At 40.1% G+C, this 21,378-nt stretch overlaps 3 protein-coding genes across 6 annotated transcripts in view; 1 reads left to right on the plus strand and 2 right to left on the minus strand.

Annotated features, from left to right (window-relative positions):
* The window catches only part of dbndd1 (dysbindin domain containing 1), a 14,084-nt gene extending 5,996 nt beyond the window's left edge, over positions 1–8,088 (minus strand). Inside the window, exons 1-3 of the mRNA XM_088412331.1 lie at positions 7,672–8,088; positions 4,611–4,784; positions 3–140 (exon numbers count right to left, since the gene is read on the minus strand). Of these exons, the coding sequence (XP_088268457.1) occupies positions 3–140; positions 4,611–4,784; positions 7,672–7,702 (343 nt within the window). The 5' untranslated portion in view covers positions 7,703–8,088. The remainder of the gene's footprint in view (positions 1–2; positions 141–4,610; positions 4,785–7,671) is intronic.
* Positions 7,813–15,365, plus strand: mthfsd (methenyltetrahydrofolate synthetase domain containing). Of its 3 annotated transcripts, none has more exons than XM_088412319.1 (8): positions 8,559–8,915; positions 9,011–9,114; positions 9,536–9,649; positions 11,001–11,114; positions 11,183–11,273; positions 12,152–12,264; positions 12,476–12,601; positions 14,468–15,365. In XM_088412319.1, exons 1-8 carry the CDS (start codon positions 8,888–8,890, stop codon positions 15,197–15,199), a joined length of 1,422 nt encoding a protein of 473 aa, XP_088268445.1. In that variant the 5' UTR covers positions 8,559–8,887; the 3' UTR covers positions 15,200–15,365. The 3 variants fall into 3 exon arrangements, with proteins under 3 accessions (XP_088268446.1, XP_088268445.1, XP_088268444.1); XM_088412318.1 differs by lacking the exon at positions 9,536–9,649 and adding an exon at positions 9,703–9,816 and having other exon boundaries at positions 8,562–8,915; XM_088412320.1 differs by lacking the exons at positions 8,559–8,915; positions 9,011–9,114; positions 9,536–9,649 and adding exons at positions 7,813–8,347; positions 9,703–9,816.
* Positions 15,366–17,772: 2,407 nt separating this feature from the next.
* foxf1 (forkhead box F1) lies at positions 17,773–21,220 on the minus strand. 2 transcript variants are annotated; one of them, XM_088414060.1, is made up of 3 exons: positions 21,013–21,220; positions 19,952–20,947; positions 17,773–19,187 (listed from the first exon to the last, which is right to left on the minus strand). In XM_088414060.1, exons 2-3 carry the CDS (start codon positions 20,925–20,927, stop codon positions 19,024–19,026), a joined length of 1,140 nt encoding a protein of 379 aa, XP_088270186.1. In that variant the 5' UTR covers positions 20,928–20,947; positions 21,013–21,220; the 3' UTR covers positions 17,773–19,023. The 2 variants fall into 2 exon arrangements, with proteins under 2 accessions (XP_088270186.1, XP_088270185.1); XM_088414059.1 differs by having other exon boundaries at positions 19,952–21,219.
* Between the last annotated feature and the right edge of the window lie 158 nt (positions 21,221–21,378).

Below are 21,378 nucleotides of genomic sequence, written 5' to 3' on the forward strand. Positions count from 1 at the left end.
ACCTGGTGGACATTCATTGTGGTTCTCCTCATCAGAGTCAGCAAAGACCTCAGCCAGCTCATGATCCGACATGTCGGTCAGCTCCGTCAGATCCAGGAGGTCAAAGTGGACTTCCAAAGAGGACACACTGCTGAGAGGTTCTGGAGGCGACAGGGAAATGGTAAACCGCACAATTAGAAATCATCATTCTAGTCTCCACCCTCACATTGAACCTTTTGTATTCAAATGTGTTTTAGAGGGCTTGGAGCAGTGGTTTTCAATTTTATTTCAATGATGAATCCCTTGGGATTTTTTTTTTTCAGTCAAGTGCCCAATAACCAGCGCAAAGCGTTTTTACACGGGGGAAATAAATCAAGTAACATCATCTGTTTTATTTTTTGCTCGTTTGCTTGAAAATTTCTCACTAATGAAAACACACATCTATTTAAGATTTAACAAAATAAAGCACTATAACACAGTTTATCAATAAGTTGCTTCACAATGCAAATACTTAGCTCTTGATTTGAAAAGACAAGTTTAATGTTTTGGTCATGGTATTTAAAAAAAAAAAAAAAGAAATTTGGAACCAGAGACCCTATCCAAATCTCACATACCCTGTGAAGTACCTTCACATACCCCCAGGGGTTCTCTAACCCCTATTTGTGAATCACTGGCTTAGACTGTCCCCAAAGCTGATAATACTGTACAGTACTCATGTATTTTACAAGAATGTTAACCCACCATAGATAGTGATTGATCTGGAAAAAAATAGATTGAATTGCCATGCATCATGGAATTGCGAGGATTGTAACACACACTGTATATTGACCTAGATTTCTGACACTTCCATGAAGAACAATAATTTATAATGAGAAGACGGAAACAGCTCCGACCAAGCCCATCAAACACTTGGAAAATAAACTAGAAAAAATAATCAGGTCTAAAGTCCATGACCTCTGACCCGACCTCAACTTTGTTTTGGTCCATGTGTCTAAAAACTATCGGCCCTCCCGGTTGTGTGTTTGATAGCTGAAATACAGAAAAAGATATGTGGAAGACGTGCTTGCTAAGACAGATGGAAGCGAATCTGTGTTTCCATGTGAGTCAGTTTGCCTGCCAAGTCTGGATTAAAGCCTTCTCAGACTGCGTGGGCATTAAAAAGGCTCTTACAGCAAGGTGTTATCGTTCTCATTTTCAGGCAGCTCTTGCTGCAGTAATGCTACAAGAAGAAGGCACATACAATACTACACCAGCTGCATTAATACTGTGATATACAGAAACAAGATGGTGGCCCTCTCATTTGGTTTTTCAGGCCGTGTGAAGATGCACAGCAAAGTCTTCTCATGGGAAATTCAACTGTGACATTGGAGTCTCCTCACTGATAAAATATTGCAATGTTGAGCTTTGATCAGGCCAGAGCTTCTTCATTCAGACTTCAGAATGTAGAGAAGTGACTGCAACAATGAGGAAGACGTTGTGTGGAGATGAAACAAAGATGAAAGGGAGGGAATGTTGGAGAAAGCAAAGGGGTAAATGGAGGAAATGATGGAAATGACAGACGAATGAGGGAAATGCAATCATTTTTAATGCCGTCTTCTTTTGTTCAGAGCTGGGTGGTTGTTTTTTTTTTTTTAATCCTTCCCGTCTTCCTCTCCCACCCCCTTCGCCTTAAATAATTTATCACAAGCTTTTCTCTTCCAGACAGAAAAATGGCCTCTTTGTATGCGTGTGTGTGTGCGTGCGTGTGTGTGTGTGTGTGTGTGTGTGTGTATGTGTAAATTGACATATTACCCCACAAAGGGATGATGTAAAGCTGTTCTACCCTGCAGTCAGATAGTGTGTGCCTGCAGTAAACATTTGACACATTTCCACTATTGGCCAGTCTTCTATATTCAGTATTCATGCTTTTAATGTGCGTGAAATAAAGAACTCTTAATTCACTAAAACAAACTGATACCTCGTTTCATCACCATGAAGAAAAGCAACATCTTTAGCTATGGAGTTAAATGTTTCCATTTTTGATATGGCATGTTGGTGAAGAAGATTCATTTGCAAAGCACTTAAAATTGACTTGCTTCCCTCTTCAATGGCCCAACCGTACTAAGAGGTGCTAGCTCAATGCTAACACGCAGTGGAAAATGCTATAAAAAAGAAAATAACAAATACTATCTATGTATTAGTATAATATCCATTATAAATATGAACACAAATGGTGGAGCAACTTATATAGACAGAAGAATCACTGGCAAACATTCGTTATCCTTAGCAAAAGCATTTGTTTGCATGACATTCAAATGCAACTCAGCTTTCATCATAAAGTGCATTCACAACAGTTCAATTGTTAAATTTCTAGTTAATTATGTTAGTACTGTAAGTTCAGATAAACTGCAGTATAATATTGTGATATTTTACTTATGAAAAGCATGTCATAATTTTGTTGTTGTTTCTTTTGGGAGGCTGGCACAGATTGGTGGCATTTGTATTCATTCAAGAGAAAACGATGATTTAAGTATTCTGAGTTGAGCACATAGCCACGGAAGTAATTATACTCCTCAGGCACCGGTGTAGATTTTTGAAAATTATATTTGTTTGTCTGATAATAATTTAAAAATCATCTGCCTATTTTTGTTGAGTACGCAAGCTTTTTTGATCCCACTTTTACCTCCGGTGTTAAATCACTGACAAAATAAAAAGAGCTATCGATCTCTTCTCCCATTCTCCGTGTTTGGTGTTTACACATTCTGCATTTAATGGTCCTTCCGCAACAAACTGACAACCTTCTCTTCTACGGGAACCTTGCAAATGTATCGCGAGCCACCGCGGCCCCGTATGTCTGCGCATGACTGCGGCATAAGTAAAGTTTTGCTTATTATTGAATTGGCGTGTCTCCAGGCACATACGGGGAGTTTTTGCTGCCAGGTGACACAACCAGCCAGTGGGTCACAGACATTAGCCTCTGGATGAGCTGTCGCAATGAAAAACGGTGCAGTTAGTCAAGCAGATAAAAGCTGCCTTGTCACATGTAGCCCCAGTATTCAGCCCTGTGTTGCACTCATGCACAATGATGCCTTTCAGCATTCTGCCCGGCACTGCAGCCATTTTCAAGAATGTGGGACCCGAATACTTAAAAAGGCTAAATCATTAAAAGGCTTAAACGGGCCGGGGAGGCTCGTTTGATAAAATGGCACTTTATGCTGCAGAAGTCTTTTGAATGGAAATCAGTAGGGCATTAGGACAAATAGTATGAGATTATCTCACCGCTATCATTGTGCGTTACCTCAGTTATGACACTTAGGTATTGATTATTTATCCAAAGCCCATAGCAACTGTAATGTGATTTCAGGTCTACAGCAAGTGACAAAATGGCTGACCCTTGGGATTGATAAAAATGGATGGATTTTGCTGCTCAATTTATATTCCACAAATGAAATGTTAATCAAAATGCCATCCTAAGCCTAGTGGGGGCACATAAAATGGTAAAGAACGTTTTTGGTTTTACTTTCCCTTTAGGCTCGGAAAAGGGTTTCTGACATTTACAGTCAGAAAATTGTACTTTAATACTATATCACAAGTTACACACTTTAAAAAGTATTCATTATTACCTATTCTCAGTTTGTAGTTGTCAGAAATGGTAAACCAAGGATCACCAACCTTTTTGAAAGTGTGAGCTACTTCTTGGCTACTCATTAGTGCCAAAGGCTTCCAGTTTGATATGTTTGAAAATTACCGTACTACTAATAATTACCCATATTAATTTATGTGAAAAATCTGAATGGTTTCTCACAAGGATTAGGAAAAGTAAATAGCAGTATGCATTCTTTATATATATATATATATATATATATATATATATATATATATATATATATATATATATATATATATATATATATATATATATATATATATATATATATATATATATATATATATATATATATGTCCTATTAATGGTGAGCTATTTTAAGAATTGTGCTGTGGGCTACTCATGTGGTCCTTGGGGGCTACAGTATCAGTGATAGACTGCTATAAAGGATTACTCTACAACCGAAAGACTCTCACTCACAGTTTTCAAAAGAAGATTCAGACTGTGCTTGTTTTAAACTGTTTGTCACTCCCAGTTAAATGTTATTGTGAAACAACACACAAAGTGTATTAAATCAAAATATTCAAACAAACAACTTAATTTCTCTGAATCTTAATGCTTAACATAAACATATACAGTAATGCAAGATGCCATGACCAGTGGTACTTGTACCCTCATTTGAGAACCACTACTCTAAGTTATGCTACATCTACATCTAGTAGTACATCTCAGTGTTCCCAGCATGTTGTTCCACAATGTGCTACTACACTTCTCAAATTCAGTAGCTCTCCAAATGGAAGAAGTGTGCTTCTAAACCAGCTCCAGTCAAAGTGCCTTGAGATTGTGATTTGGCACCATATGAATAAAATTCATTTGAATTGGATACATTTGGACTTACTAGTACACTTTATTAAAAAACAAAAAAAAACCAACATAAAACCATTACAGTTTTAAAAGGTTACAATTTATCAAGTATTCACTGTTGTCATAATTCTTCTGAATATCCGAAATACGTAATGTCTGCCCTCCCTCGTTCTCTACTCACGTCTCTTCTCCGAGATGTGCAGCAGGCTGGCGGTGTGTCCTGTCCAGCCGCCTTCCTCCTCCTCCTCCCCCTCCTCCCCTTCCTCCTCGCCTGCGGCGTGCTGTTGGAACTGCTCCTGAGAGAGGTTGCCTGAGCTGGAGGGCTTTAGCAAGTTCTGGATGTCTTTACTGGGTTCTAATGGAGCACAAATAGAGAGCGCAGGTAGTATTTATATGACTTGCGTGGTCTAAATGCACTTTTGAGGATTTATCGGCCAATTGCTATTCTGTTAACAAATTAATTACCTCAATAGAGGAACAACAGGTTTTGTATTGACAGCATATCATATTTTACACTAGATAGCTCAGCCCATCAAGTACAAATTTGAACTCATGAATTATTCCGCACTATGAATAAGCTGTAGTATTCGACTGCCATGGACAACTTAATTGTTTTTTAAATATATATTTTTTTTATTACTAGCAAACTGTTATATCCTACAAAATAGACACCCAGATCATGTTTATCATATAGACAGGTTATTTAAGATAATGGATAACCCTATTCCGAAATCTTTGTGCAATTCTTGTATGTCTCTCTTCTCAATACTCTAAGTGTTACCATTGCAGAATATTAAAATCTCAAAGTCGCACAATTCCATTAAAAAAAAGACTGTTAATATAAAGGTTTGAATTGGTTAAAATCTTTTTGTGGAAATTTGTAGTGAATGTAATGAGAGAAGATTTAAAGCACTAGCATGTTTTTTTTTTCATATATTTCAAACAGCAACTGCCTTATGGCTATTGCCAAATGGTGGTTGTCGTGTAAAGTTTTTCCCTTTAATTTTCTTTTTACAGTTAAAAATATGATGAGACACAGAGAATATGATTCTCAGCACTTGTTGAAAATATTGATTGAGTTTACCAGTGAGGTTGACAAAAGCATGACCTTGGCTATTGTTTTGAATTGTTTTCTCAAAATTTAGATCACTGAGTGGATTCGTTTTTTTTGTCCATCTTTTCTTCAATTCATGGCACCTAATAAATAACATCAATCAGGATTTAAAATGACTGTACACTCTAATAATGGATTAGTCAACAAAATAGATTGGCAGTTTTTTTGTTCTCAGGCTGCTTTTGGTAACATTAACCAATAGATTAATCAGAATTTAACCAATCCGATTGGTTATGGACCTTCCGATTTAGTTGGTGAGAGAAAACAACCAATGAAATTGGTTACTGTGAGGACACTCTACTGCGTGTTTCCATACATATACAGTAAAAAGACCCTAAAATTCGTCTTGAGGATTAACCATCAACTAAAATGTGACAACACTGTTGTAATCGCTATTACTGTACCATCATTCTACATTTAAAACACTAAGTAAACATTTTATCCACCGCAACTATAATATCATATTTCAACTCTCCACAGGAACTAATACTTTGTAGTAGTATCAGGGACAAAAGATACTTATTTTAGATAAGTATTTTCCCAAGCTGTAACTGTCTCTCACGTTTTTTGCGTACATGCTGGCTGATAAGGCACCACCTGCTGCATGTCCTTCTTGAGTGAGAGAAAACAGCTTCATCCCTGGCTCTGATCAGCCACGTGCTGTCAAGACATTATTTTATGTGATTCATCTTGACAGATGGTGACAGAGTGCTGCATGCTCGCCAAAATTTGAGCCAAATGTCTCCGCACCATGAATCAATGTATGTTTTGCACAATTAATTTGTTCTAGCTAATAAATGTAATAAACCATCTTAGAGCTTTTATCATTTTCATCTCTGCATTCGGTGGACAATTCCTTATGTACACATACGTAATCAAAATGGTGCTCTATTATATTGAGATGTGTTTCTCGTAATTTACTAAAAAAAAGACTCGTTCAATATTAACATTATAGTATTACATTTCCAGTGTTATCTTCATATAAGCGCATTCATAGGATAAATCGTACACAGTATCATAATAGTTTTTGAGGTGTTCCCAATAAAATTGTGACTTTCTCCCGGATTAATCATTTTTTTGGATTTTGGGTGTAGTCCTTTTTTTTTTTGTCTTGTTGAATTTAATCTACATAAATGAATAATTATCAAGTTCCAACATGAATGTAATAAAAAGACGAAGAATGTCTTGGCCAGTCATTTTCAGTAAATGCTGACAACGCAGCTCAGACTTTTTTTTTAAATGCAAATATATTCCAAAGTCGAAGAGGGCTCTGGCTCTTTGATGAAGATTCTGGGTTTAAAGCCAGCTATGCAGCCAAACGTCCATTTTTGTTGACCTGATGCCTACATTGGATATACATAGACGTTTTTTCTTCTGCGAGGGGAAGTAATGTATACATTATGGTGGATGTTTACATATCACATTAAAATGAGTTTGAATGTTGTTGGTCTATCCTGAACACATCATCCTAGTTATGATAGTGTGTGCATATTATAGTATTTCATTATTTACTTTCACAAAGCCTCTTCAAAATATTACAATTTTATAATTTGTTGGTTTGGGTTCAATTTAAAGAGCAGGTTACATTAATGGTAGAAAACATTTTTGAAATGAACAATCTTAGCCTCATTTTTTGTTTCACAAAACCCTGGCATATGAGCAGGGGTGTGTAGACATTTTAGAGCCACATTGATTCAATACCACTACCTCCAAACTGTCTGACGTTAGCATGAAAGTTGGGGTGACTATTTTCAATGCAATGCAGCACCAGGGTATTGTGTGAGGCTTCCCCACAACGGGCTTCCCCGGATGGCCATCACACAATGCATTTACTATTGCACAGCAATTTGTCTCATCAATACACTTTCTGCATGGCTGATCTATGGTGTGTTAGCCTGGAAAAGGCTCTCTAATTCTGCAATGAGCATGCAACTTCAGAATGGAACCTCAACGGCATTGGGAAGACAATGACCACAGTGTGTTGGCTCTTTGCTGCCCCACATGTGAGCTAACTTGAAAAAGGAGGGTCAAGCATGGGTTGTCTTTCATGGAGGATGATCATTATCCGTTCAAGCTTAACACAAAGCTCTAAAATCAACGAAAAGAATAAGCACAGTTGTTTTCTTACCTGGGCTGCGAGCCCCTCCCTGTGCCTCCATGCGGCTCAACCAAGACTGCCCCGCTGTTCACAACGCCAGCATCCGACAGACGACGAGATGAAGGGAGAGGGGGCAAGTGTGTGCGTGTGTGTGAGGGGAGGTGTGTGTGCAAGGAAGAGGGAGGAGAGGGTGCGTGGTTAAGCGGCGCAAAACCTCGGCTCCCCGTGGCCCCTTCTTTTATTCTTTGTTTCCTTCTTGTTTCCACCCAATGTTGACACAGATTTCCCAAACAGGTGTAGTTGCACGTTCGGTCCACGTGCCAAGATGGTCCATCAGAGCCGCAGAGATTGGGTCCACCGCAGAGGGGCAAAGTGGGCGTCCGAGAACAGCAACATCACAGCAAATTCCTTGGCTCACGGGTCTAATAAGCACGGCATTGTGATGCTTTGCTTTACGTGTATAGAATCCGGTGAGCTTCTGAGCCAGAGAAGAGGGGAAAGGAGGTGTAACTTGGCTCGCTGCCCAGACAGAGAGATGGAGGCTAGGGGTGTCAGGGTGCAGGGTTCATTGATGGCTTTGTATGTGCTTGTATGCAGTACATGTAGATGCATGTTTAAGGACAATCGATTCAGCTGCTGCAAGTTTTCAAGCAGAAGATGACAGGTCAAGTACACCTGCAGCAGCATGGGAGATGCAACAAGTCTGGTATGTGACTAAATCGTCTGTTGCCTGCTTTCAGTGGTTTGATTTTAAACATGTATTTTATTCTGGCATGCTAATGGAAACAAATAACACACTGCCATTTGTGATTAGACGCAGTACTCCAATACCACACCTTCGTTGAACAATAACGCTCTGCAGGGATTTATTGATAGAGGTTACCCCCTTGTGGAGAAAATATGACCCTGCATGTTGTTGCCCTAATTCCGCGACTCCTTGTTTGAATTTGACCCATGTACGGAAGAATATCTGGCTGCCGCACACACATTCACAATGTGATCTACATCGTGTAATACGTTAATATCGCGTAGTTACGTATTAATTTGTGTTTTGACACAAATGGAACCTGCTTAGCGTCACTGCGTGTGTATCGCGCTCTGTAATGTTTGACCCTCCCGATTTGCCGTAGCGAACATAAACATTACGCAGCTGTTGCTGTCGCTTGGCGTTACTCGCTCATCTCACGTGTAAACTCATAACTTCGAAAGAGAAAGTCAAGCTGACGAATTTACTGCACATAACATCATGGAGCCCCTCATAAAATTTAATCCAGGTAGGTGCTATATTAAAATCAATCTCGAGGCCATCGTTGTCGTAATCCGTTAGCAAATGCCGCTATGTAGCTCGCTACTGTCGTTTTCTCGTCAGGAGCGACAAAATGGGACATCCGTCAAAAGATTTGGGACTACATCGAAGACAAAGATCTGGCTAACTTCCCAAGGCCCGTTCACAACAGAATCCCAAATTTTAAGGCAAGTTTGACAGTTTTAAATACGTGACACCAGGGAATGAGGTTTTTTGGGGCTGCTAAACTGACTGCCCCAATTAAGTAGGCTTTAGTAAAGTCATGGAATATTTTAGCAATAATTTTGGATTTCCCTGTTTGGTGACGCGTCAGACAAATAATCTCTTAACACACCTTGCTTTTTAATTGATATAAATCATTTAAACCTTGTTTCGTTGTTAATTACCCATTATGGTAAATAATTTCTTAATTTCTTTGAAGTAGTTCGTGCAAAGAGGACAAATGTGCACTTCAAGTGTTGGAAGTTCTACATTCTTTTGTGAGACACTCTTTTTGGCAGGAGTAAATAATGACTACAGCATATCAGATCAGCGCAGCAGTTTTATTTTCCCTTTAGTATGTGTCTTATCTTTGTCTTTACGAGCCAGGGTGCAGTTCAAGCATGCAACAGGCTCACAGTCCTGCAGGAGTTCAAGCCCAGTCAGACAATCAAAATAAATCCAGACAGACCTCAGCAGCATGCTCGCTTTCTCACACTGGAAGTAAGTTACCCAAATTTCAAAAACCCACAGTACACTTTGTTATTTTCCTCCAGGGGGCTTTCACTGCCTGCCCCAAGGTGTCTGAGCTGGAAGTGTTTAACCAGACAGCTGAGGTCAAGGTGGATCCCGATAAACCTCTTGAGGGGGCTCGACTAGCAGTGCTACAGGTGGACATACACACCTAGAATAAATCATTGCCACCATAGGCTGTTAGGGACATTCATTTTGGCTAGAACCCTGTGGTGTTTACATCAAATCTGCTCACATTAGGAATGATACCTCTCAATATTCTGATTCATACAAGGTCATTTTATTCTCAGGTCATTGAATTTGGACTGTTCTTATTGTCCGGGAACATGTTTTGCCTCTCGCCTGAGCAGGTTTCCTCAGTTCATGGAACGAGTCTTTCAGTAGTTAGGCCAGCACTAGCACAAGTTGTACCAGAAAAAGGATTAACTATTTATTTTATGCTCAATGTTGGAGACACACCCCAGCCACAAATGTAATCTGTATCTTTTTTTAATTCAAAACAGCAGCCGTTAAATTCCTTACAGAGAACCTTCTGTCCATCAATAAAAGTAATTTGGTGGAACACCATTATCAATACAATAATTATTTAAAACACAGTATCCTGTGGCTGATGATGCTCCACCACTGCCTTTTTTTAAGCAATTGAATACAATATTATGGAATATACATGTTGAGACCGTTTGTATGATAGCCATGATGGGTGCGGAGTAAGCTCATTCTTGATTGACAGCTGAAGGTTAGCTTCAGTTGACACACCCACATATTGCTTCAAGTGGAAAGTGGGGCTCTGTTTTCAGGATTATGAAGACTTTGTTAATATGTATGTATGTGTGAATCTATAATTATAATGTTCTGATTTTTTTAATTTTTGAAGTGAGTCTAATTTGGCAGACCTTGGACCAATGCCCCTTTTTTGTGGTGTGTCAATTTTACAGGACATTTTTTTTCCACATTTGTCTTCCTACCATTCTTGTCATATAATTGTGAATATAACAAAACATCTGACTTTCACAAAACTTTACATACTGTATAGCAATGCTCATATACTGTTGCTTCATCTTAGTTATTCTACCATGTACTCCCCTGGTCCTCCATTTAGAATATTTGTCGCTAAGAAGAAAATGCAGAAGAGGCAAAAGAAACTTGCTATTAAAAATCAAGCAAACAAAAAACAAGCAACTATTTACAAGCAAATCAAAAGAACAGTGATTTTCCTTACGATAACAATTCAGTGTTAATCAGCATTATTAGTCAGTTGTTTCGTAATATTCTTTCTACTATGTTGATATATTTGAATATTTTATTTATTTTTCCCTAACAGGCACACAAAACATTATTGGTCCCAACACCTCGTCTTCGTTCTGGCCTTTTCAACAAGATAGTACCCCCGCCGGGGGCCAACAAAGAGCAACTTCGTACATGCTCTTCCTCTCAGGTTTGGCTCTAAGATGTTACGTTTTTGCCCATTTACCATCAAGCCAACATTTTGATTCTTACCTGCAGGGTGTGAAAAAGTACAGCGTGCCTATTGGTCTGGATGACAAAGTCAAGGTTGACCTTGTGGTTGTTGGCTCTGTGGCTGTGTCAGAAAAAGGTGAACAACTATTTGTTTATTATAATGTTTTTTTTTAACAGTGTAAATGAAGTAAAGGTAATTCTCGGGAAGTATCTTTTTTTTTTAGTTGGTGTGCACTAAATATGTAATTCAGACTGAACTTGACTGCATTGCTGTGCATTACGTTTGGTGTGCTCAATCTACTGTTGATGTGATATGATCTATGTTGTATATTGATAGCTTTCATAAGAATTAATACAAATTAGTTCAGTCAGATCAATTCCTTTCCTTCTGGCATACAGCAAATCGGCTGTATGTTGGCTATAATACAGAAAAATCCCAAATGGAAGAAAGTGGACAAAGGCACAGGGTTTTCATTGACAAAATAGTTGCACTGGGTTTTGCCGTGGCCAGTTGACTGTAGTTCCATCTATTTTCTTTAGCTGCTTAGCTTCACTAGGGTCGCTGGCCGGCTGGTGTCTATCTCAGCAGTCTTTGGGCGAGACCCTGAACTGGTTGGCAGCCAATTACAGGGTACACAAAGATAAACATTCAAACTCAAAAACACACCTAAGGACAATTGTGTCCAATACCTTCCGTGCACATTTTTCGAATGTAGAAGGAAACTGAAGTGCCTGAAAAAAAAAACACTGGCATGGGCAGCACATGCAAATTTCACATAGGAAGGCCGAAGCTTGCATTGAGTCTGGGACCTCTGAGCTATGAGGCGGACATGCTAACCAGTCTGCAACGATGCTGCCTGGACTTTCATTATTCTAAAACTGCCGTGCAACCTCACCTCTTAAAGTCACTCGCAACTCAGTTTTTCTGCCTCTTAAACACGGGATTCTTGAGTAATTTGCTTTTGTATCCTGTCAAGCAAAATAGCCTTTTTAGTCAATATCTGCCTTTTCTAGGCTTCCGAATTGGGAAAGGAGAAGGCTTTGCTGACCTGGAGTATGCAATGATGGCCTCAATGGGAGCTGTGGACCAGTCCACTGTGGTGGTCACAGTTGTCCACGACTGTCAAGTTAGTTTCTTTTATTTTTGTGTTCGGAACTGTAGGTGTGCCTGTTGTTGTCTCACAAAGTCATGCAAGTTCCATAAATGTTTTCTCTCATGTTTAAGTACAATTTTTAACATATTGATTCCTGGGATCTTTTAAATGATCAGAAAGCTCGAAGTTTTCATTTTTCCCAATAGCATCAACTATGAATGAATTCTTGTATTTGGTCTATCAGGTGGTGGACATTCCCGAAGAGCTCATGGAAAGACATGACTTGACAGTAGACTACATACTCACACCAAGCAGAGTCATTAAGACAAACTGCCTGTCCCCGAAGCCACAGGGGATCATTTGGACTAAGGTAAAGTCAAATTTGTCTCTAATCTCACCTTCAGTGCCAATTTGTATAAGTGGCAGTCTGCTCTAAAAGTAATGTTAAAAGGGACCAATGTATACAATTTTGACATGTATCAGAAAATAAATGTATTCGATTTCAAAGCAATTAATATGAAATATGTTCTCTGCAGAGTAGGGAGCAGGTTTTTGAGACGCTTTTAGTCATTTTCCGGGCAACACTGCCCTCTAGCAGGCCTATTGTGTCCCAGCATATTGTTAAAAAAAGGACATTGTAAAACAAGAAGCCGAAATAATAGAAATAATATAATGAGTAATGTATAATATTGATAGAATTTTCTTTGATAAGTATTTCTACAATATGTTGAATGCCCGTGGAAATGTGTCTTATTTATCCCGAAGAACCTTTTGAGCTGAGGACCAAATTCATCTCAACATACATTTATAGATGGTGAAGATGTGTCCCGATATTTTTAACCTATTCAGGAAATTTTAAGCAAATGAATACTGTAGGGTAGGGGTCAGTTTGTTTTTCAGGGTACACCTTTTTGTAATTTCCATACAGGGTTAGATACAATTTAGTTACAATTCAAACCCGGGGTTAGAACATTTACACAAATGGTCCAAACTGGCAAAGGGACCATTCCTGTAGCTTTTTTTTGTTTGTATGCAAGGGTACAAACAACCATCATGCCTATGTGTATTTCTTTCAAAAAATGCTACTGTTGTATGGAATGTAATTTAAATGAAAAAATAGTAGTATTTGTCATCTAGTCAGTCACTCAAAACAAACTGTCAACTGTTCTTGAAGAGTAACATTGCTTTTGTTTGTGTACTTTTTGGCTGCTCGTCAGTTCCCAGTATGCATTTGGAATGTAGTGCTGAACTTTATTCCTCAAAGTGTCCTTAGTCATTATCATTTGTGTGTCTTAACTGCCAATTTTAATGATGAGGTATTATTCAAGTGTTTTTATACTATTTCCCGTCCCTCATTAGGTAGTGGGTAAAGATGACAGATTTAGCTGCAACAGCTATGAGGACGCACCCTCAGATACATATTTGTCTTAAAACAATATAAAGTGTAATGCTAGCCCATTTCCGGGGTTAGTGTAACCCTTACCCTTGAGGGTATTGCCCAGTGACAAGCACGTTTTGCCCTGTGATGTCTTGGTTCACGTTAGACACAATGGCGACATTTGCCTAGAGTAGTTGGTGTGCAAACCTCTGGACTCCTCAAGACACTTGCAAGTAAACAGGACCCGCTGACCTCACTGGCAGGAAAGCCATGTGTGATCATCAAAGCGTTGTCTGCGCGGGCTCCGCAGTGGCGCTGGGGTTGTGAGGGGAGCGAGGGTGTTGTCGGGTCAAACGGGCCACCGTAAAAACAATAGCCTCGTATATTCTCGTCTGGACCGGTCATCATCAAAGGCTGCCGAACTCCGAGATGCGACATATCAAGATGGCCATCTCATTTTTAACTGCTTGGGAAGTGAAATGTCCTGCTGCTATAAATGGACGTCATTTTCATGACGCGGGCTTGTGCTAGATGAAGTGGCACACGTTAAATGGTTCGTTTTTTTCTATTTACTAATCTGTTGACGTTCTTCTTTGGCATAAAAAAATGTGACTGTAGGTAATACATCTTGAATTTAAGAAGTTTTAGTTTAATTCATACATGTTATAAATAAAATCGCTGTTGATTAACACTTCAGCTCACTGTTTTAATGTTGACAATGATAATAGAAAGTACATGTTGAGCGGAAGTTTATTTGCAGGGGGTACTCTGTTTAAAAAGTCTGAGAAACATTGATATTATGTTGCATTTATGGACTCTAGTTCAATATTACTGACACTGCCAGTTTTATGTCCTCAGCTCGATGCTGAAAAGCTAGAGAAGATCCCCATCCTGAAAAAGCTCATGGCCCTGGAGGAACAGGCAGGGAAAGACGTCACGCTGGGGGCGGTGCCTCCTCCAGCTGAGCCTCTTCCGCAAACCGGTCCCCCCAAAAAGCAAATTAGGCGCAGGCCTAGGCAGAAAACAGCCCATCAAGATGTCCCAGAAGAGTCCAAGGAGGAAAAAAGTGCGGAGCCGCAATCAAATTCTGGGCTACGTCCGGCTCGCGTGAGGAAAGAAAGTAGAGGAAGTGAAGAAGAGGGTGGCGAAAGGAGGAGAAGGAAGGGGCGAAGTGGACGTAACTTAAAGGATAAGAATCCAGAAGAGACGGCAGGTGAAGTTGTGAACCCCAGTAAACTCCCCCCAGGTGTGACCACGGTGTACCTGGGCGGGATCCCCACTGGGCTGCGCGTAAGTGAGCTGAAGACATCCCTGCGAGAGCGAGAGGCGGCACCGCTGCGCCTCACCTGGCAGGGAGCTCAGCACCGCGCCTTCTTGGACTACAGCAACCCGGAGGCTGCCCAGAAGGCCCTGGAGGCTCTGCAGGGGCTCAGCTTGAATGGTCACAGTGTGCAGGCCGAGCTGGCGAAGAGCCAACGCCGCGCCAGGAGGCCCGGGCCGTCCAATCGCAAAGCCAGACCGGCAGCAGCTCCTACGTCTGACATGGATGCGGCGGATTCCAAGAGTGAAGCCCACGAGCAGACTGAGTAGTCAAAGCAGAAGAGTAACTGCACTAACCTTGAAATGCCTTATAACACTTTTGGTTTGGCTGTATCTAACCAGATTGACCACAGTAGAGACGTCATTTTATATTAAGCAGCATCTTAATAAAATATGCAACAATAAAAAAATAAAAATGAAATGAAATCTAAATGAAGCGTCTCGTTTTTTTTATTTTCAAGTCAAATTATTTTCATGCACGTGAAGCTGGTGGATAGCTTGTTTGCCTCAATCTTTATATAAAATCCCACAGGTCATCCTATGGTTAAGGGCCAAACAGTGTCAAATAGCACCATCATGTGGTTATATTTTACATTACACCTTCCATGCTTTCCACCTACAGTTTCCGACTCCTAAACCATTTCCAAAAATTAAAAAAAATGCTCATTTTGGATTGAGAACACGATAGAGATACTGTATTAGTTTTACAATATGTGCATATACCTTTAATTGTATTTTGTTTTCATTTAAAACCACTCTACGCCACTGCAAAATACCTTATTGATTTAACACTAAAAAAACAATGTTAAATCATTGCCTCTTTTGGCAGTACATAATTTTTGTACGTGCAACATTTTTATTGAGTTGCTTTATCAGATTCAGCAGCATGCCAAGGAGCCACTGTGCGCCATCATTAACATTGTCACGTTTATTGAATGGATAAATATGACATATCTGTAAAGTAATCGACAAAATTGATAGAGTACATTTTATCTGCCATAAGTTATTTACAGTTGCATATAAAATGACTATTATGCACGGTTCATAACTCATCCGACAAGACAAAATAATTTAACATCAGATTCCCGTGTTCTCTTGGATTACTTGACAATATTTTGTCATGATAGACTGTAAGGCATTGGTATACTACATATATTTGTGGAGGCCGCTTCAGTTTTTGTTTGTTTGTTTTGGGTTTGTGTGTCATAAAATTTAACAATACCGAAAAAAAAACTTTTTTCATGGCTTTTATTTTGTGGCTAACAGTATACATTTCACTTGAAACAACTTTAAAGTAGTTAGATACTTTTTAATGGTTTATTTTTACATCATTGCAACATTACTAACACAACAAAGTAAGCAAGGGCATTATAAGAGGTGAATTGAGATTTTTTTTATTTGTTGAAAATGCGGGAAATCAATTTTTGCATTAGCATAACGGTTTTGTTGATTTGCTCTATCATTTTTGTTGCCTTTAAATGTTTAAGGAATGCTAATATTACTTATGCTTACCAATCAGGACTCATCTTATGAACGTCACATTACCAAACCCAGAAAACATGCAGGTGAGCCTTGAGCTCACGTGAGGTCATTTTCAGTTGACAAGTACAAAATGTGTTTTCAAAGACATGAAAATAATTTAGTTATCGGATTGACTATCGACAAAATATTAAGATTGTAGTTGCTGAAATTTGCCCCAAATGTTTCACATCAATGTCAAATGCACTCAATGTTTTTTTTTTTTACAGTGAAGTCATCAGAGTTAATTGCAACGTCTTCCGATCGTCCTCTTTTGAATGTGTGTGAATGTTTAGTTTGTATTTTCCCCTGTTTCGTTAAATTATAAAAAGAGATGCCAATATGCCAATTCTGCCCTTAATCACACCCCGGTGTCAGGTCTTTACCTGCTTGCTGTCTTAATTGTGCACAGTACACACACTCACACACACATCCAGCAAGTCATATGTCAGTCTGCAACCAGCGGCCTTCTTCGAGCTTTTTATGGAGTTGGCATGCAGGGCGTGCAGGTCGAGGAGAGCAGCTGTGGTCAGTCATCTCACTCGCTTTGCCGAGACACACCTCGGCCAATGTCATCAGATACAAATGAGAGATTCCATGCTGCTCGGTCATATATGTGCTCCTTGAGTGTTTAGGTGCTGTTGTTAAACGCTCATCCCCAAGTGCGTTGATGCTGACCGCTGATTGGCTAGGTGCAGACTTTTTAGTGAGCATTAAACGTACGTATGTAATGTAAATTACATATTACATGTAATGTAAAGTTATGTAAATTAATTGCACCTTGAAGTGCTCACTTCATAGTGACACATTCATTCATCATAAGAAGTTTTCTGAACCTGAACAATGTATTTTAAACGACGTGGTTATCAATTAAAACACAGACAGGTGTTGGGTTTCGGGTGAGATGGCACTTTACAAGGCCGTCTTTTTGCCTGCATTACTCGATGCAACTGCAAATTGGTCAAAATAATTAAATTCACACAATCAAGAAAAGGTTAAATGTTCTACACTGTCAGAAGCATTCATTACGCTCCAAATATAGCTGAGTTCATACCAATATTACCAATATTTGGGTCGAATTGACCCATGTTGTTCTTCGTATACAACCTCAACGATATAATATAAAAATAATACAGCCCAGAAAAATGGGTGAAATGTTCCCAAATATTAGTCTTTTTTGACCCACAAGTGAGTTATTTTGGACCCAACTTTTTAAGAGTGTATATGTTTCAAATTGGATCTGTTGTGTTGTTTATATTGTTTCAGATGCATTTCGATTTCCATATTAACACACAACTGGGACAAATGATCGAAATATGTCATGATTCAGTATTGTATAAATCACCATAACATTTTACTAGAGTTTAAAACCTAAATTAATCGTTGTCAGGAAAAAATGTAATGAATATTGCTCATGAATTAAGATAATTCTTTTCGATGCTGACATATATCTGCTCATATGCGTTTGTGAATGAATTTCTTGTAAACATCGACCTATATGTATTGTATTTTATAATCTCATCAAATATAGAGCAAATATGTTAAAATTATTTTTGGCAATACATTTTAAATCGGAGAGTGTTTCAAACATGCATCCATGTCACCACAAAATGTTTCTCTCGATTGTAGTTCATGTGGCAATATATTTTGAAGTCTGACATTGACGTGAGGTCTATTTTTTACTTCGAAGTAATTTGTATTTCTGTGAAATGGTCAAAATTATATAAGGATAAAACACAAAGGTCTATTTCGTAAAAGTTTCACTTTGTTGACGCGTTTTAAACAATGAAAATATATCCCTTTTGAGAATTCAGGCGTCAACTTGCCCAACAAATATTTTATTTTTTTACAGATTTTAATAAAGACGACCCTTGCTAAATTCTCCAACAATATAGAACAATAATACAGTGCTGGCATTAATTCATGGTCTATACATAACCTAACGACAGAAACGTTGCTTACAATATATCCTCCATTTTCATTTTAAAACAAATAACAAGCGTTCTGACAAATATTGCCAATAAAGCAAAACACCTCCTTGGCCCATTCGCCTGAAATTAAAAATATGCAGACCTTCAGAATAAATAAACAGATGCGCTTACAGGCTATTCAAAAAGTGCCTTAATCATATGTACAGTCATAAAATGTCCACAATTGTTCATGTCACTTTGAGTTCCTAAATATTGTTATATGTCTAAAAAAGAGAACACAGAAAAGAAGTGTGCATTTGGTTTTGGTATTTTTGTTTTGTTTTGTGTGTGTGTGTGTGTGTGTGTGTTTTAATTGGACGAAGAAGAAGAAAAGCTGGACAAAAGTGTGAAGTATATCGTCATCCGCGCTGCAGGATTTAGTACCAAACGTCAGCAGACTTTCACCCCGCTGCTCCATGATGACGGCGTAAAAGTTTGTATTATTATATATATTATTATTATTATCGTCACGGCTATATGGCTCATGCGTATAGGCGGACGATGGGAGAAAAAAAAAGTAGTCCGACTTGTCCTTTGAGAGGCCTTCACGTCCCTTCAGTGGTTTTCTTTTCCTTCTCGTTTCAGCCGAACCGAAACGAAGCCGCTTCACATGACGCACGGCTTGATGTCCTGGTAGGAGACCTGCTGGTGGTGGTAGTAGGAGCCGCTGCTCGGTGAGTGCATGGCCGACGACGTCATGGCGTTGAAGGAGAAGACGAACTCCTTCCTGTCACACATGCTTGGCGACTGCGAATGGTACCGAGGGATGCCTGCAAACACACGCACGCACAACACACATGCACAAGTTTACGACACGCTATTGACTTTTATTTAATGCCCGCATTGTTCTTTTCATATTAACGTAAAAATAATCAATATTTTGTCTTGTCAAAAAATAATCACAATACAATGTAGTTAAATTAAAGGTGAACGCATTTTTTCCAATGACAAAATACCTGCATTTTGTCAATAAGGCATCCCATTTCCCTATATTTATATTTCTAATTGTGTAAAATTATAGTTATTGCATGCTTTTGGCAATTTTTCATAGAGTATATAGATTGTCCAAAGTTACACCAATAATAATAATAATAATAATAATAATAATAATAATAATAATAATAATAATAATAATAATAATAATAATAATAATTGTATTTAAAATGGAGGCTCGATTGGCATCGCTCCCAGAAGGCAGCCAATTTTTTTTCAGAATTTTTGTTTTGTTTCGTTTCTACTATGTTAGTAATTTAGAGCGTCCTCAAGCCAAATTATGTGCCTTAACTTACGGCGAAATGCCCATTTTAATTCCAGTGTCTGTTATTTCATTATTATTATTGTTGTTTTAACTAGACAGGTTTTTGCCACCGATGACATACAGGCCCGGGCTTGGCATCGGGTCAGTGAACCACTTTAACTTGGCCCAACACTAATAATTATGTGGCCACTCTTTGTTTTCATTTTTCCACGCCATCTGCTTCAAGGTAAGCCCGAGTGTTATTGTTGTTATCGCGGCAGCATTTTTCTCGCCTACCTTGCAAGTCTGTGGCCGTGTGGCCGTTCTGGTGCAGGTAGGGCTGCTCCAGCGAGTGCGTGGGCAAGCTGGGTTGCAGCGGGTTGGCTCCGGGGTTGCACGGAGACAGCGGCTGCTGCTTGATGTAAGACGCTCCGTTATTGAGCGAGGCCGAGGCGGGACTGGGGGCCCACGCCGACGCCGGGCTTGAGTAGACCGGGTGCGGCTCCATCACCCCGCCGCTGGCGAGCAGAGGCGAGGCCGAGTTGTCGTGGTGGGGGTAACCCCCCTCGGCGGCGTTGGCCGCGCAGCTCCCCATGTAAGAGTGGCCGCCGTTGGCCGACAAGTGAGTCATGGAGTGGCCGGACAGAGCCATGCCGTCCATGTTCCCCGCCAGGTGTCCGTTCATCATCCCGATCCCGCTGTCCAGGGACAAGCTGTTGGGCGGGCAGGACAGCCCCCCGCCGCCGCCCTGGAAGTTGTAAGACTCGGGGATGTGGTTGAAGCCCAAGCCGTTCATCATGCTGTACATGGGCTTGAGCGCTTGGCACTTGCGCCGGAAGCCTCTGGGTCTCCTCCGGAACGAGCCCTCCTCAAACATGAATTCGCTGGCAGGGTCGATAGTCCAATAGTGTCCCTTCCCCGGTCGGCCTAGCCCCTTGGGAAGCTTGATGAAGCACTCGTTGAGGGACAGATTGTGTCGCACCGAGTTCTTCCAGCCCTGGTAGGAGCCCCGGAAGAAGGGGAAGCGGCTCTGTAGGAACTGGTAGATCTCGCTGAGGGTCAGCCGCTTGGTAGGCGAGCTCTGGATGGCCATGACGATCAGGGCGATGTACGAGTAAGGGGGCTTCTCCGGCCGGCGGATTCCCGCGTTGGTTTTTTTGGCTTTGCCGCTGGAGGAGGCGGCGGTGTCCATCACCGCGGTCTTGTCCGGAGCAGACATGGGGCCGCTCTGGGCAGGAGTGTGCGCTTGGGGCTGTTGGACCTCTGCCGTCATGAGTTAGATTTCAAGGCGCGCTGGGAAGAAGAAGACCGAATGTCTTCAACCTCCACACCTTCTGTCAGAGGCGATGTCAACTCACCGTCATAAAGAGGGCAAAAAAATAAATAAATAAAATACAAAAAAATACGAGGAAGAGAACTGCTTCGCAATGCGAGGAGGTTCCCGACAGCCTGTCTCGTCCCAAAGGTTTTCCAGAGTGGGGCTAAGGTGTAGAACGGGAGCCGCTTTCCACTTCACTTGCTGTGTGTTGTCCTGCTGACTTTTTTACTTATCTGTTGCCATCAGCGAGTTGGAAGCTGCATGTCTTGGCCATCCGAAAAAAAGTTAGGCCCGCCCAATTCCCCTCCTACTCCAATGGTGGGCTCTGTGCACATCTGGGTGCACTCACTTTTAACTTTATACATTAAAAAAAAACGTTCCTTTCGTTGGAAAATGTCAGTCTATC

This window comes from Hippichthys cyanospilos, chromosome 4 (assembly GCF_059441005.1).
Source record: "Hippichthys cyanospilos isolate Australia breed blue-spotted pipefish chromosome 4, RoL_Hcya_1.0, whole genome shotgun sequence".
In the NCBI taxonomy this organism is placed as follows: Eukaryota; Metazoa; Chordata; class Actinopteri; order Syngnathiformes; family Syngnathidae; genus Hippichthys; species Hippichthys cyanospilos.